This window comes from Haplochromis burtoni, unplaced genomic scaffold (assembly GCF_018398535.1).
Source record: "Haplochromis burtoni strain Fernald_Lab_line unplaced genomic scaffold, NCSU_Asbu1 Contig_356, whole genome shotgun sequence".
Lineage (NCBI taxonomy): Eukaryota > Metazoa > Chordata > Actinopteri > Cichliformes > Cichlidae > Haplochromis > Haplochromis burtoni.
In genome coordinates this window covers 118,956-136,958 of record NW_024582717.1, presented here as the reverse complement: position 1 = coordinate 136,958, position 18,003 = coordinate 118,956, and the positions used below count along the sequence as shown (strand labels likewise).

Sequence of the window (18,003 nt, the reverse complement as noted above, 5' to 3'; positions counted from 1 at the left end):
GGCAGCCAGGGACAAAACTCAATATTTGACTGTATGGTTAAGAAATGGGGAATTGGGTGTATGAAATATGTTGTTAAGTGGCAAAAAGTAAACGGGTTTCCCGGGAAGGGATCGCTGAGTGTTAACCAGTTAAAGAAAGTAGAGAAACAGTTGCGGGAGGAGGAAGTGAAATTATTGAAATAAGGGAAAGTTAACACTGTAGATTTGCGTAGGGTAAGCGATGAGAAGGAATGTTTGAAAATGTGGATGATGGAAGCAGAAAGGAGAGAAAAGAAAGCAGCTCTGACAGAGTTGCCTAGAGAAGTGCATGGAAGGGAAGCTGATGCAGAATCTGCCTCAGCGCCTCTTCCGCCTCCGTATAACATGGAGAACAAAACATAATTTCCCTGTTCACACGCTGCGCCAAAAATCGGTCCACCCCGAGGATCGGGTCCCCCGACACAAACAGAGTAACATAGTGTACGCTGTTAAGTGCCAGAAGGATTGCCAGGATTTATACATCGGGGAAACCAAACAACCTCTGGCGAAGCGGATGGCACAACACAGAAGAGCTACCTCGTCAGGCCAGGACTCTGCAGTCTATTTACACCTACAGGCCAGTGGACACTCTTTCAATGATGAGGATGTGCACATCCTGAACAGGGAGGAGGTTTGAGCGCAGGAGGCCATTTACGTGAAAAGGGAAAGACCATCTCTGAATCGAGGAGGGGGCCTAAGGGTACATCTGTCACCATCTTACAATGCTGTGATTGCAGTCATTCCCCAACTCTCTGTGAATGGGACTCATGGCCATTGATCAGTGGTCTTTGATCAGTGGGTTTTGGTCAGTGGTTGTTGATCAATGGTCATGAGAATTTGCATAATTATGATTAAAGAACTGACCTCCCAGCCCATTGTTCCTTCAGGGGGCTGGTTTCAGTCATTATGCAAATGTACTGTTTATAAGATTGGGGAAACCTGCAGTCAGCTGAGACCGAGAAGTCACTTGGATGAGTGACGAAACGTTTCTCCCACAAAACGCTACGTCCAGATGAACAGATTCAACTTTTGGAGATTCCCCCTCCCTAAACAACTAAATGCCATGTTGCCATATCATTTTTTGATTGGTCGACATGGTACATTTTTCGACCAGTAGGAAAGGGTGGGTTTTTTTGTTGTCCTTTTTGCTCACAGGCGGAGAGTGCTTTCAAGCGCTTTCCTTATAAAACACAGTTTTTACCGTTTCTTCCCGCTGTAAATATAAACAACGATAGTATCCAGGAAGAAATCCAAACATTGCATATATTTTTATTATAACTCTGGTTTTACGAGGCCTATCAACACAATTTAAAAACTGGTATAAAGTCCACACTTTTCCCGTCAATTGTTCCTTCTGTCCTGCTCACATCTCCAATGGCTGTAAACGTTGTCAATTAACGTGGCTTCACTCCACATCAGCCACGCCACTTTGATAGCTAAAACACCAGTGTGTGTGACAGGATGCTATCTTAGCCTGTCAATGACGTTGATTAGCTGCGTATATACGAATGTGAATCGCATTATTGGCTGGACTATGGGATAAGGTGGCATCGTTCTAATGCCATATGGGAGCAGCCAGTCACTTACTGACTAACACTGCAAAACAGAATTGTTAAAGTATTTATTTTAATTTCAATTCAGGTTAGATTTTTTTTGTGCGCAACGCAGATTTTTTTTTTGCGCAGAGACCATGCCAGCAGTGCGCAATTGCACACGCGCGCAGCTAACAGGGAACATTGGTCATGTGTATTATGTTTAGTTCTGCTTCCTCTTTCTTGCCAGTCTGATTATGTTACTCAAGCGTGAAACTGCATATCAAGATGCTGAGTTCACCCTGTCGCCAGCATCTGATCAGTTACAAATATAGATAATTTTATTAATTTATTAATACATGGGAGAATCTGGTGGTTTATAATCGAATATTTCATTGAATTAATGTTTAAAAGACAGTCTTGTTTTTTATTTGTTCCACAGCTTTAGAGAAGCTTGTCTCCTTTTCTTTGTGTTTGCACTCCTTGTCCCTAAAACAAAACATACATTTTTTTTCCCTGTGCGCATTCCTTTGAAGAAACTTTCCTTGCAGTGGTGAGGTAATCAGGGCTCATGATGGAATTTCTGTGGAATGATTTGAACCTGTGGAATAACCCTGTGGTACCGGCACTTTCATAATACTAATCTTGTGTTTGGATTATTGATTCACGTTCGTGTTTTAAATAAACACCTAAATAAACCTTTAGTACTAGAAATAGTATAAGTTCTGCCTGCCTCAGTGGTCCGTTGACAGCAAGTTTTTATTATAATTTTATTTCAGATGAAATAAGAAATGAACAGCCTAGGCAAAAAAATGCCTTTAGGGTTTAATGAAAGTATTAAAAGTATCAAAAGAATAATGATGATATAAGATTTAATAAGATTTAAACTCTTAATACTGATCAAATATATACCTAACATATTTACTGTATAATCTGCATTATACAAGTAGAAAATTATATTCAAAATCTTATTTTGAAGGGCAGTTGTGGAGCACTTGCAATTGGCCAAAATCCAGGACAGCCCAGTGGCTTTGAAAACTCAAATGAGCAGAGTCTTCACAAGTACTGCTTTTACAATGAATTCTGTTTTTCATATTACTATTTTAACTTTTATCCTTGTCAAGACTACTATTCATCTGGAGTATTGTCCACCTCATTGCCAGTGTGAGTGGGAAATCCACAGTGTGTCGTGCTTTGGAGTTGAGGTTATTCCTGTTTTCCATTCCAGCACAAAGGAAGTGTAAGTAACCACAGTCCTTAACCGCTGATTTCTGTGACTGTTGTGGTTAGACTGAAATGCCTTCAATTTCTCTTTTAGATGGCTTCTGGGGACAAGAATGTATTCTATTCCTGAGAATGCATTTGAAAACTTGGCCAATATTTCACAAATGTAAGATACTTTCTACAAAACTATCCTCTTTCTTTCAATTTAGTAGATTACTACTCAACAAAGTAAATAAACAATATTGACAGTAAACTAGTGCTTAACCAATTACCTTCATGATCCTCTATTGCAAGTACTGACTGAAGACAAAAATTACAGTTATTGTAATAAAAATAAACCTCTTATTCTATATTATATTTTATATGAGACTTAAAGGCACTGTTATCTCTTAGTATATGTTTCCTATATGCTTAATAAAAATGAGACTTTCAACAAAACTTTTAACTATTCTAACTATTAACATTACGGGCATTTTTTTCCTTCCCCTCAAGTAAAAGTTAAAGCAGAACTGAAGTATATACTGCCCTGGGTCTTATAGATGACATGATGGTTGATGCAGAAATGAAAATCAGTGTATGTTGCTAATGCAGAGCTGATTGAGGTGGAATGTATGGTTCAGAAGGGGTAGAGTATTCATAGCTCACTGGTCTGGTTAAACGCAGAGAGCTCTACTTTTGGTAGAAGGAGTTTACAAAGTATGTAGCCTGTGGACTACTCTTGTTTGTTTTATTTTTGGTCCTCTAGTCAGAGAAATGTATTAACCAGCTATTGTGGTTTGAGCAGCCTTTTAATAGAATAGAATAGAATAGAATAGAATAGAATAATCCTTTAATTGTCCCACAAGAGGAAATTTGGTTGTAACAGCAGCAAGAAAAACACATATACAAACAAACAGTATACAGGACACAGAACAGAAACATACACATTTTTACATATTTACATCAAGGACAATAGTTACCAAAAACAGAGTACTGCACAGTTATTAGTACTGTACCGAATATGTGTTAAAAATGGCATCTAGTGGAACAGGTTATATGTTCAACAACTTACCACTGTGATCAAAAAAAGAGACATCCTTGTCACACTGCAAACTCTGATTTAAATTCAAAATACCTTACTAAGGTATTTTGTCATTAAACACACAGTCATAAAGAGCAAATAAAAATGAAATGATTTCGTAAAGACCACAAGAATGGCCAGATTGAAGTAACATCTTCTGTTGTGCCTTGCTCTTCTGGACATTTTCATTTCTAAAATGTAGTCTTTCATTTCATAACAACACTGTCAGGTTTAGTAATAACAGCTTCATTTGTGTAGCACATTTCAAAAAACAGAAAACAAAGTGCATCACGGTTTTGATAAAAACCACACATTAAAGATTAGGTTAAAACATATTGACTTATGGATTCATAAATAGACACAAAATCATCCATACAACCATAGATTCATTCAACTCGAACCTCAGTTTTTGCCGGAATCAGATAAAAGACATTTGAATACATGCAATTGGTTAATTTCAATTAGATTAAATTTAATTAATGCAGTGCCAAATCACAAGAACAGTTACCTCAGGTTGCTTTATTACTACAGTAGAGAAAAAATCTCAACAATCAAATAACCCCCTGAGCCCGTACTTGGTCACGGAGGGAAGGAAAAGCTCAGTTTTAGCAGGAAGAAACCTCTGGAAGAACAAGGCTCAGGGAGAGCCAGCCATTTTCTGTGACTAAAAGAGGAAAGCAATTTATTAAAAGCATACCCTTGTTTCTGTCTGAAGTTGTCAACACTATCACTCTTCAGTGATTGCCTGTGTATTATATGCAGTGTGCATATAATACACAGGACGACCTAACTCGAAATAAACTCAAGAATGGTAGAAACTAGACTAAGAAACATAGGTCGCACAGAGAATAAAAATGAATGAATAAACAACATTCAAAAAACCCATGAACACAAAACACTTTAGTCAGTGACGCAGGTACCCTGACAGCCTTTAAGTCTGTAAGACATGCCTGTAGCTTAACTAATTGGTTTCTGTTATCTGCCTTCATGCATAAATAAAGCTGGTATTATCTGCATAGCAGTGAAAATGTATGGTATGTCATCTAATAATATTATCAAAGGAAAGCATGTCTTATTTAAATTGAACTGGTTACTGCATAGAACCCCCTGGAACTTAGCAAATTTTGTGTGGTGAGCAGAGATGGGCAGTAACGCGTAATCCGATTACTTTTTTCAAGCAACGAGTAAAGTAAGGGATTACTATTGCAAAAACAGTAATTAGATTACCGTTACTTTCCCGTAGGAACGCTGCGTTACTGCGTTACTAAAACCGTGATTTTTTTTGCGAGAATGTCTCCTGACAGTGACGTAAAGCAAGTGCGACGTTCGTGACAACATCTGTGTGCAGATCAACAATGGATAATATATCAAGTGCATGAGAGAGTATGAGCATGCAGCATTTAAAGTGTGGAAGTACTGACCTTACTTTAAGTTTGATTCCATAAAAAGTGACAAAAACATTAGTGTCCGTTGTGCGTGGGAAGAAAACTCCTTTTTACAGCGAAAAAACCCCCCAAGCAAGCACCGAGTGCGCAACGACGTAATGGGAAATTCACAGAGAAACTCGTGGATTCTTCAACTGACTGCTGTGGCACACCTGCACCAGGGTAAACCTCCGCCTACCACACTCCTGCTTTACAGGTGAAAATAGAGCAAAAGGACCGCTAGTCTTTGATTTTATTAATTTTCTGCTGTGTTTTACTTGCATCTATTTGAAAGAGTGAGTGTAAACACACACAAAAAAAAGAATTATGTGCAGGAATGTGCAAAAAATAGGTTTAAATATTAAACAAATTTCTTCCAGTCAGAGAATGTTGCATATAATTAAATTTTTGCTTGATGCATAAAGTTAAAAGATTAAAACTAATAAAACAAGTTTTAAAAAGGGACCTTTCCATTTGATTACATTTTGTATGATGGATTATGCAAAAAAAGTAGAATTGGGCTGAAAGATCTATCGCTTTATCACCTATTCAGGTTGTAAATCGTGTTTTTAAAAAGTAACTACGTAACTAAGTAATTAATTACTTTTGAAAATAAGTAATCAGTAAAGTAATGGGATTACTTTTGGGGGGAAGTAATCAGTAATTAGTTACTGATTACTTTTTTCAAGTAACTTGACCACCACTGGTGGTGAGGGGTATCAGGTGCTGTACTAAGGTGTAGCAGGACAAGCAAACGATGAGTCCACTGTCAGAGAACATTAGTAACCTTCACTAGTGCTGTTTCTGTGTTATGATAAACTCTAAATCCTGACTGAAACTCTTCAAATAACCCATTCTTCTGGGAATTATACTGTGCTGTTTTACAACTGTTCTTTCAAGAATGTTTAAAATAAAAAGAAGGTTAGAAATCAGCCTATGATTAGTTAAGATAGCTGAATAGTAATGTATTTTAAGTAAAATACATGCGTCTGGGAAGGGATCTCAGTTATGAGATCCCTTCCCAGACGCCTTAACGCCCACTCACATCCTGGGCCATCTGATCTCAGGAATTCGCATGATAAGGTGGGGCCAGGTTTCACAATGAACTCACCCGAAACTCTGGCTGATTGGGACCCACACCCAGTTTCACACCTTGGCTCAGGTGATTAGAGGATCATCAGGGGGTCCTTTTGTCCCTCTGTAGGGGGATACTCCCACTAGGTTTATATCTGGGACTCTCCACCATTTGACCTTAGAACTGAAGAAGCTTCTCGGATGAGAGGTGAAACGTCTTCAAGTAACTTAAAGAAGTCCAGACGCTTTTCTTTGCAAGGTCCTTTGACTACGATGACCTGGATGACTGAGAACCTTCACAGACATATTTTAAGTAAAGGTTAATATGTTGCTAGGAGGTTGCAGTAGAGCTGCAGTGGTGAGTTTTAAGTTTTGGAGAACAAGCCATTTATTGTCTTGTCAATAAATGGCTTCGGCTCATACATCAGAGTTGTGAGTTTCTAGAGCTTTATTATCAGCTATATATATTTTTTTCATTCTTATTCATAGTTGTGCTTCTTATCCATCCAGGATCTGTATCTAATAATGTTCTTATCAGAAGATATCAAATTTGATTCAGTGACCATCATTTTTGTCTTTAAAAGTTGTTCAGACAATTAACAGTATTTCTCTCTCTATTTCTTTCTAAATCTCTCAATCTTCAAATCAGAAGTTGTACTTTGTTTGTGTGTTTTTCAGATACATATCTGATGACAGTACATTAAGATATCTTGAAAGGCATTCTTTCTACAACCTGTCCAGGGTCACACACATGTATGTAAATTTCATGCACAAAAATTTAACATGTAATTGAAATTAATCATCAAATGAATGGATTTATGCTTCAGTAAATACAAATAAGTCTTGTATCATGTTTCCTCTGTCCTGCAGTAGTACTGGCAAAATGATTTTCAAAGACCTGGCTTTTTTTAATGTTGGAGATGGGTTGGTTAGATGTAAAATATAATTATACAGTAATGTACCGATTATTTCAGCAGATTATTCAATCCTTACATGGTTCTTCTCGGTTCCTAAATCCCACCAGCTTCTCCTTTCAAGTACAGGGTTACTGTGCTATTAAACCCTTGTCATTAGCTTTGCATTTTTATATAACAAGCCCCAATATGACAAGCCCCCTTTCCTGTCAGATACTCATATACTCAAACACATGTATAACAGGTTGAAAGTGTTACAGTAGATAACTTGTGAAAATATTTCTATGGATGTTTCTATAATTAAAACAGTTTTGGAGATATCTTAGACTGAAAAAAAATTTTAGGCAAAAAAGCATTACATGAAAAAATGCAAATATTTTGTGTTTGTGTCTCTGTGTATGTTTTCATGTCCAACAGACAACTAAATGGCATCAAAACACTGTCATATATTGATCAAGATGCTTTTAAGAATCTGCCTAATTTAAAATATCTGTAAGTATGATTTTATTTGTTTATTTATATTATGACTGTATTGTTTGTTTTCCAAATAAGCAACATAAAAGTTATGTACATTTATTGATTCTTGACTCAGCTTTCTTTTAATACAGTGGGATCACAAACACAGGTCTCACCACCTTTCCTGGGCTACAGCATATTCACTCCAGCCAAGACCATTTTATATTGTATGTAGCATTTAGTCATAAATATTCTGCTGCACATTCCTCTAATAATTTGACTTGAAGCCTTTGTGTGTGTGTTTGCTCCTTTTTAACAGAGAGATGGTGGAGAATGTTTTTATCCAAGTCATACCTGCTAATTCCTTTACTGGAATATCTCTGAATACTTTGACTATGTGAGTTTAATTTAATGTCAATGACTAATAATGCAACACATTTTATCTCTTAATTTGCCATGTTAATGGAGCTTGGTGATGACTCTTCATACTTGCTGGCATATGGTTATTGGTTAGGTCTAGAAAGACGGTCATGGTTTGGGATAAAATTCCTTCCTTCCTTCCTTCCTTCTGTCCATGAGACGTTATCACTTCAACCTCCTCAAAGCATGGAAAGAGGCTCAAACTGTTTCTCTGGTGAGCTATAGTGATGGAAAGAGATGAGTTGGGGCTGGAGGTGCTAAATTCAACCATTCCCACCTCCCTCCATTGTGATGACCACCTCACAGAGGCCAAGAGAGTGGATATTACTGCATTGCAACAGTGTTTTGCAGATTTGTTCTCCCCAGTAGCAGCTCGCTCATAGGGCACCATTTTGAAACAGTTCCTCAGATGGATAAGACAGCACCCATCGCATCCTGCCTGCCTCCCATGACCAACAAAAAGGGCAGTTCTTGGGGCTGGCTGGTTATTGCCACTTGTTTATCCTGAACTTTGTGGATCTGACCAGCCCCTTGAAGGATCTCCTTCCAGTGGACGGAGCAGTGCCAGGTGGCATTTGTACAGGTGAAGAAGGCTCTCTGTGAGGAACCCCTGCTTCACACTCCTGACTTTTCCCTCCCCTTTGGTTTTGCAGACCCACGCCTCAAACTGAGGGCTGGGGACTGTTTGTCACAGCAACTGTAAATAGACTGGTACTTCATGAGTAAATGAGTAATTGGAACACTTTTTACTCTAAGCTTTTTTTCATCCAATCAAACAGACAAACATACAGCAATTGTTTTCTATGACTTCTATGACTAAGTGTTTTGTCAAACAGCGGCACACACTCCCACTCAGCTGAATGTTTCAAGGACAACTGGGGGTTCAGTATCTTGCCCAAAGATGCAGACTGGAGGAGTTACCACACCTGACCAGAGATTGTAGCCCAGTATATTTGAGAACTCTACCAACTACAATACTTTTGGTTATACGCCTTATGTTAAAGATGCAGGTTTGCACATCAGTCATATCTTGATGGCTTGATTTAAAATCGTTTTCCAATATGCATACCCTGCAGATTATGACAACAGAATGTATTTAATGTCGTTTCCAATGGCATACATGTCAGTGTGAAACATAGAGATGGAACTAACGTTTAACAACAAATTTAATTATGAAGATTTAAGATTTACAGGGTTTTCTTCCCCTTTTTTAGTGTGCTGAATAGCAATGGTGTGAAAGAGATCCAGGACTATGCTTTCAATGGAACCAAACTGGAGGAAGTGTATGAACTTTTGATTTATTCACTAAACTGATAGGACACAAGATTCAATTCACATCTTGTATTTATTTATTTCTTGTCTATATAGTTTGTGTCTGAACTTTACTAACGTGCTTGATAGATGGGGTAAGTCATAGGTAGATTATAGCCTCAAGTGAACAAGCAATTTTAATGACTAAAATTTCTGGGCAGGGTCAAATAATGTTGGCCCCTTTGGTAGTTGTAGGTATACTGTTTCAGATACTTTAAAATGTTCTAATGTCATTGATTATGGTTTTCAATCTTTTTTTTGTTGTTGTTTAATTCAAAATGGACATGAAACATTGTACAACAGTTCATTTCTTTGTTATTCTTGTCAGTTTCATTTTACTAAACACACTTTTCAGAAAAAAATACATTTTAAAACTGAAGGTTTGGTAAAACTAAATAGTTTTTATCATGTCATTTTGTTCCCCATCTTTTCCCAAATATTCAGGTATCTTGATAGGAATTTGGATTTAGAACAAATAGAGGAATTTGCATTTTATGGTGTGATTCAAGGCCCAACTCACCTGTGAGTACAGAATTCACAAAAGACAAAGTGTTCTTGACAAAAATCTCTCTCTCTCTCTCTCTCTCGCTCTTTTATTCTCTCTCCCACCCTTCCTTTATATAAAGACAGAAAGACAGAGAGAGAGAGAGAGAGAGAGAGCTCTGTAGCCCAATGAATTAATTCTTAACTATTTTTCTGTCAATCCAGAGATCTTTCAGATACCAAAGTACACTCTTTACCATCAAAAGGTATGAAGAACATTGAAAAGCTCCAAGCTAAAAACACATGGGCCTTAAAAATGCTGCCCCCCTTAAGAGCTTTTGTTCACTTACAAAGCGCTGAATTGACCTTCCCAAGCCATTGCTGTGGTCTTAAAATGCTGAAAAGAGGGCAAGGGTAAGTCTTGGGAAAATATTCCCTGTTTTTCTTTTACTTGTGTACTCTCCTTTCTCCTTTCTGTTGTAATGTCCATAGTATTAGGCCTTGGTTATTCTCAAAAGCTGTAACTAGCTACTAGCTAAAAATTTTAGTGTATGAAAAAATAGTTACTTAGAACATGGCAATAATTTAGCATTTAAACATTTGACAGTTGAAAAAAGATGCACTGTAGATTGCAGCTTTTGTTTTGTCTGTTTCCATCTTTAGCCAAACATTACACAGAATTTATACTGACTTAACATTCACTATGCTGTCCTATATAACCTGCTCAATGACTGCTATAAATTTACAGAAACAAAAAAGTGAGCTAACAGTAACATCAAACCCTACATAAGGTCATAACAACTTGCAATGTGTGTTGTTTATATATTGTTGTGATTAATTGCTGTTTTTTGACTGTTGCGATTGCTATCACAATGTGGTTATAATACTACATATTATGTTATACTTTTTAAGACTATTTTAGTCTTTAGGTGGAAACTATTGTCGAGTACTGTCTGTATCTCAGACAAGATCCAACACTCTGACATCACAAAGTGACAAGTGAAAACCATTATGGGTTTTTACTTTTTACACTTTGCATCACATGTAGTAATTCATGGTGTAATAAACACATTTCCAAAAAAGGAAAAAAAATATTATTTGCAAATTTACATTCTATTTAAAATAGTGCAAAGACAACATAATAAATGTTCATATTGATACACTAATTATAACTTTAAATGTAATACAACAGCAAGTTTAAATTAAAGTGAGTTAGAAAAAAAATTGGAAAAGTTGCATAATGACAAAAATCAGGCTTTATTTCAAATTCATTGCATGACTTCCACATCAGAAACTCAAAAGAAATCACGGACATCACATCCTCTGGCTTAAGAGGAGAGGGACATGTTATTAGGGCACAGTTTAAAAGTCAACATCTATGGGGTTCATTAATGTACATATCTTGTACATCTCCATTAATGTTGAGTGTGGCTTTGGAGAAACACATGTTTATTTGAATGATAGCCAAACCAAATTCTGAATGTATAACAACAGTCCAGAGTAAAGCATGTAGGTGCTAACTTGACCTGCCTGTGTTCCAAACCTCTTAACAATTCAAAAGCTATTTTATGAAATAGAAAAATATGACAAAAATCACAGGAATAGTTAATGTAATGTGTTCTTAAAATAAGAGATAATGAAACTCAGTGGTAAACATAGACTATGTCCTAACTGTTTTAATAGTAACAAAAAAAAGCACATATGGTCACTTGCCTTTGCATTTTTAATTAAAAATAGGCTTTAAATGATTTGAAGATTATTGCATTGTTTTTATTTACAATTTAAATGTGGTTAAACAACAACCCACTTTCGTCACAAAATTTGTATTTGAAAATATGCTTGTAATTCATTCCCTGAAAAATAACTCTTTTCATTTCTGTGCAAGACACTCTGAGGCAGTTATCTGCAACCTGACATGGGCTACTTCAGGAAAGCTGCAGCTGTCTTCTGCAATGCTCCCTCAGAGGTATCTGGAGTACAACATCTCACAACATCTGAAATCTAAAAAGTTTGGTATTCCAACTCATGGCAGTGCAAATAGCAATCCCAACAGACTGATTTGCCCAACCAAGAAGTCTCAGGATGATACTTTGTTCTATGTAACATATTCAGAGCATCTCAGTGAAGTTTTTGACTTTTCGCTGTGTAATGAACTTGACGCAGATGATGGACCCTCATGCACCCCCCTGCCTGATGCTTTGAACCCCTGCGAAGATGTGATGAGTAAAGACATCCTCAGGATATTGGTCTGGGTCGTCAGTTTATTTGCCATTTCAGCAAACCTATTGGTGCTCTTCATCCTGTTGACCAGTCGACAGAAAATGTCTGTTACCCGTTTTCTTATAGGTCACCTGGCATTTGCAGATTGCTGTATGGGGTTCTACTTGCTGGTCATTGCATTTGTGGATTTCTACACACGCTCCAATTATCATCACTATGCGATTACCTGGCAAACAGGAAGTGGCTGCAATATAGTAGGAATATTATCTGTGTTTGCCAGTGAGTTGTCTGTGTTCACATTAACTCTAATCAGTCTTCAGCGCTGGAATGGCATCTTCTCAGCTATCAGGCCAGACAGAAAAATGAGGTTGCGTCATGCATCTGTGCTAATGCTTGTTGGCTGGTTGTTGTGTGCGTTTCTTGCACTGCTGCCAGTAGTTGGTGTGAGCAGTTACCAGAAAGTAAGCATCTGCTTACCTATAGACACTGGGACAACTGCTGCACGGACATACATTATTTCTGTCTTGATTGTTAATGTCACTGCTTTTATGGTAGTATGCTTATGTTACATCCACATCTATTTTATGGTACACAATCCCAATCATAACTCCAGCAGATACGACGCGAGCATGGCCAAACGTATGGCTGTTATTATTTTCACCAACTTTTTATGTCTGGCTCCCATTTGTTTCTACGGCCTGTCTGCAGCTTTCCACCACCCGATGATAACTGTCACAGATTCCAAGGTATAACTTTACATACTTGTAATATTTAATGCACCCCCCCCCCCTCCCTCCCTCATTTATAATAAGGGTTATGTCTTTTTCTCAACAGGTGCTGCTGGTTCTTTTCTATCCTCTCAACTCTTGCACCAACCCATTTTTTTATGCTATCTTGACAAAGGCATTTCACAGAGATATCCTGATGATGCTGAGTCAGATGGGTCTTTGTCAACGGCAAGCACACCTCTATCGAAGCCAACTAGTCAGTATTACTCCCTACATATAAAGAAAATGTCTACCCCAAAGCCCAGCATCCATATCCCAAAACAAATAAGACTCAAAAAACAAAAAGTGGCTTTTTAAATTTGATTAATGTCCATTTCTTATAGTAATAGTCATAAATGGTTACATATTCACAGACCTGATCAATCAAAAGTGTACTATGTCACCTAAACGGAGAAGTAACCATGAGGTTGAATTTCAATATTTAACGTATATGTCTTTGATGCGGTTACAAATAAATAAATAATGTCTGAACATTATACTATTCCAGCCATAAGGTGGAATAAGAAAACAGAACAGTTCAAATCACGAGAAAACAAACATTGCATTTTCTATTTTCTATTCGTTTTTAGAACCAGGTAACAAACCTTGGTCCATATGGGATTTAAAAATATCAACCAAAGGGGAAAAATATCTAAACAATGGGAAATGTAAAGAGCAGGTTTATCCTAACTTTTTGTGATCTACCATTTATTCTAAACATTCTAAACTGCTAATTTAAACGAACAGCAAGTGAGACCCAGGTAGGCTGCAGATTGTTGGTTGTTCTGTATAATTAACTGCTCTTTTCTCTGTAAAAAAAAAAAAGGCTACTTATTAGATTGTTTTCAGGGTAAGAAGCATAAAAAAAATTAAAACAATGTCTTGTTCACTGATAAAGCCACTGACAAGCCATTATGATCCACTGTAGCAGACTAATTCAACCTCTAATAAATCTATTTATAATCAAATTGGATCCTTGCCATTAGTATATGTAAATAACTAAAATGAAATAAAATAGCTCCATTTGGGACCACATCTTATCTGTTCATCTGGACATAGCACTTACACATCCTGGATAGTGAGACACACTGGTTTGAGTGTGGAGTCAAGGAGGCTATTTATGTGAAAAAGGTAAAGTCATTGGTCCGGGTCTTTGATCATTGGATGTTGATCAATGTGGCAGGGGTTTGGGACTGCTGCTCTACAGCATATCTCTAAACCCAGCACTGTCTCGTACCATGCTGCTGTAGACTGATTTGTAAACCTTCAAAACATCAAAAGCTGAAGGGCGGTCGGTGGGATCCTTCTTCTTGCACTTCTCATGGATCTGAAAAAGATGGAAATGGACTAAATCCCCACCAGGCACCTTTCCCATAAGGAACCACGTCACATCTGGGATCTTCCAAATATCGGTCTTCTCATCATACTCTGGCATGAGATTGTCTGAAAATGGCTTTCCATTGTTTCTGAATGGCCATAGCTGCTCTGGGGCAACAAAATCTCCAGTGAGCTCCCGATGGCCACATTTCACTGACAAGTTTCTGGACATATCCACTTCAGGAAGTGCATCAAGGTCATTCACTACTAGATGAAAGTCATTTGTCAGTAGAAATTGGGACAGAGTTTTCTCAAGGCTGTTTGAATCGCACATAACTCGTCGCCCAACTGGGCTGTTATGAAGGTAATGGAGGATGGTGACGTAATCTATAGCTAGCCTCAGCCGCATCTCCCAATTGTTGTGTTGCTGGTAATGCTCTTTTTCAAGAACATCATCCAGATTAAGCAATGAGCCAAACGGGTGGTGTTCTGTCAAAATGATGTGCTCTTCAAGGCAAAACCCCACCAATTGAACCACCTGGGGGCTCTGCAGGGCCTGTAACATTGACAATCCATGGAGAAAATCCTCCAAGTAATTGAGAGATGATAGCCTTGACAGAGCTACCTTCTGGCCTCTCCACTCTGCCAAATAAACCTGAGGAAAGAAAACAAAATAGATGAGATTCACAAGGTCTACTGACTGTTGCCAATGATAAAAATTAATATTTTTAACAAAATCTGTATTTTTAACTGTACAAATCTGCCATGTATTACTTTATGACATAATCAATTATTTTAGCTTTATTTATGCTTTTTTTTCTTCTTCTTTTTGTATGTCCCGTCTGACACTGTAGCAATTAGAATCAGAGTTATTGTCTAAAGGCCAAGAAAAATGCCCAACAGATTTATTTTACCAAGTAGACCATTACGGCTTTTGCTATACTGGTCCACTTGAATGTCATATTTCATTCAATCTTATTATTATTATCATCAATTTTATTTTATTTAAATACAATAAAATCAAATATCAGCTCCCCTGTTGACCCCCATAGTCACCCTCATTCCCCAGAAGCCATCAAAAGCAGGGGGCCCAGGCGACTCAGACACGGGCCCACAGCAGTAGCACCACCACAGAGCATGGGGCGACCCCCCCCCGACTCCACTGCAGAGGTAAATTACACCCACTCTGGCATTTAGTGAATTCAGTAAAAGACTACATGAGACAATAGACATCCAGGTTGAGTTCATCGTCCACCTCTGCACCTCATCAAGAGGCACTCTCAAGCGCTCAAGAGAGATTTTTTTTTCATGGCAACGAATGTGAATGTTACAATTAAGTTACAAGCAATTTGCCCTAAAACTTTCTTTTTTGAACATTAAACAATGTGGGATCTGTATAACATCAGCGTACTTTGTATTTTGTTGTGACATGTTGTCCAGTGTCACAACTATGATAAGTTGCTAAAGTTACAATGGGAAATTAACATGGAATCTCTTGACATTACATTTATTTGATACACATACAAACTTAGCCAATACACACACACACATATACATATATATAAAAATCTGTCTACCTTCTTCACTGCTCCCTGGTCAATCAGCTTCAGCTCGTGTACTTCAGCATTTATTTGTAAACACTGGAGCCAGGCGGTGCAGTCTTTCATGGTTGGCATTTTAAAGTGTTGAGGCACACAGCCCACCAGAGGTGAAACTTGCTGCAAACCAGGCTGATACACAGAGTCCAGATAGAGGTAAATGAAGATATTGGTAAGAAGGAAAGCAGCAGCACATATTCCAACTACTGGAACAATGTAGGCCACAGTAGTCCTGCTGCACTGACCCACTGTGCCCTGCATCTAAAATAAAAAGAGGAATGACAAAAGGGATATTGTAAGTGTACTAATTACAGCTACAGATATTAAAGAGTAGGACAACACGAGGCTGAAAAGCAGTATTTTCCTGCCTTACTCTCACACCCTTTGGCCACTGTGGTCAGAGGTATATTGTGTGGTCAGCTGTACCTGCTGTGTAGCCTTAACAATGGTGTGTGGTGGTCCTGTGTACCACAGAACCACCACACCACCATCCTGGTTAAAGTAGTAAATGATGGAAAATAGTTTTTCTTTAAAGATTTTCGGGAAAATATCCACTAGCCTTTCTATTTTCTTATTCTCCCAGTATTAACAAATGTAACGAAGTAACAAATTACTTACTAGTGATGTTCGATTTGTGAACGAATCGTTCAAAACTCGAGAATCACTTTACTGACTCGTGAATCATGACGCACAAGCCCAACTGACTCACTGACTCATCCCTGTTTCTGTTAGCAAACTAATTCGCTTAGTAGAAATATATCTAGCTTATAATTAAAATTGCGGGGGGGAACAACAGCCAGTTTCTTAACAAAAGCATTTCTGCTCTGAACTGGAAGAAAAAACCCTGAGTAGAAGCTCAAATCAAGAAAATAGCTCCTCGGTTCACAGTAGCATCGCTCTGCTAACATGCTAACAACACATTTGAGCTACTCACCCCCTCCCTTCCTGTGTTGAATCGTAAGCGTAAGCAAATCACTCAGGACTCGCTCACCCCCTCCCTCCTGTGCTGAATCGTAAGCGAATCACTCAGGACTCACTAACCCCCTCCCTCCCGTGCTGAATCGTAAGCTTAAGCGAATCACTCAGGACTCGCTCACCCCCTCCCTCCTGTGCTGAATTGTAAGCTTAAGCGAATCACTCAGGACTCGCTCACCCCCTCCCTCCTGTGCTGAATCATAGAGCGAGGGAACTAATCACTCACTCACTCACCCCCTCCCTCCTGGCTCACAGCTTCTTCTTCTTGGTTGGCAACCAATGTTAAGGCGCATTACCGCCCCCTGGCTCACAGCTCAGTGGACATTTAGATGAGAAAATATATATTTAACACATTTAAGGAAAATACTAATAAAAAAACAAAAACAATGTTTATTAAGCAATTTTGATAGGAAATTGCTTAATTTTAGAAATGTTTTTGCTCTTTTTTGCTCTATAAAATAGTTGATTTTTTTTTTAGAATCATTCATCTTAGCAGTGGGATTTACATGAAAAGAGAAACAAATTAAGTTTGAGTGAAAATGTAAATTTTTTGCACTCTCTGGTCAACTGACTCAGTGAATCAAATGACTCAAAAAATCCGATTCACTTTGGTGAGTGACTCATTAAAACTCGATTCAGTAAAAAGAATCAAATTTACCATCACTATTACTTACTTTAAAATGGTGAACACACCTTCATTCATTTTGGTGTGCTCAACTTTATTACTGGGAATAAATCCAAAACAAATCTATGCCAGGGATAGAGGTAATGTTCTTGATAACTGTACATCTACTTTTGTGCCAGCCACTCACAGTCACTATTTTTCAAATCTCAGCTGTGTTTCATCATGAGTGACTGGCTGTCCCTGTCAATTCCTGTCATGTCTTAAAACCAGTGATGGGAATAACGGCGTTACAAGTAACGGCGTTACTAACGGCGTTACGTTTTTCAGTAACGAGTAATCTAACTAATTACTATTCTTATCGTTACAATGCCGTTACAGTCACTAACAAAAAAATGCGGTCCGTTACTATTTTTCAACAAACAAACGGTTGAAGCTGTGTTTAGCTTACCGCATCTTATATCAGTTGCACGGAAGTAGCTGACTACGTAAGCAGAGATGAGCAGTAACGCGTTATGGTAATCTGATTACTTTTTTCGAGTAACGAGTAAAGTAAGGGATTACTATTGCAAAAACGGTAATTAGATT

The 18,003-nt window shown here is 37.9% G+C and overlaps 2 protein-coding genes across 3 annotated transcripts in view; one reads left to right on the top strand and one right to left on the bottom strand.

Annotated features, from left to right (window-relative positions):
• The first annotated feature begins 2,344 nt into the window (after positions 1-2,344).
• Positions 2,345-12,888, top strand: LOC102313327 (thyrotropin receptor). Its single transcript, XM_014340339.2, has 10 exons — positions 2,345-2,790; positions 2,869-2,940; positions 7,011-7,085; positions 7,664-7,738; positions 7,855-7,929; positions 8,022-8,099; positions 9,337-9,405; positions 9,878-9,955; positions 10,142-10,330; positions 11,802-12,888. Exons 1-10 carry the CDS (start codon positions 2,594-2,596, stop codon positions 12,886-12,888), a joined length of 1,995 nt encoding a protein of 664 aa, XP_014195825.2. The 5' UTR covers positions 2,345-2,593.
• Positions 11,155-18,003, bottom strand: part of pomk (protein O-mannose kinase) — a 30,853-nt gene continuing 24,004 nt past the window's right edge. Inside the window, exons 2-3 of one of the 2 annotated variants that reach the window (XM_005943041.2) lie at positions 15,798-16,079; positions 11,155-14,875 (exon numbers count right to left, since the gene is read on the bottom strand). In XM_005943041.2, the coding sequence (XP_005943103.1) occupies positions 14,105-14,875; positions 15,798-16,079 (1,053 nt within the window). In that variant the 3' untranslated portion in view covers positions 11,155-14,104. The other variant, XM_014340338.2, reaches the window with a different exon arrangement.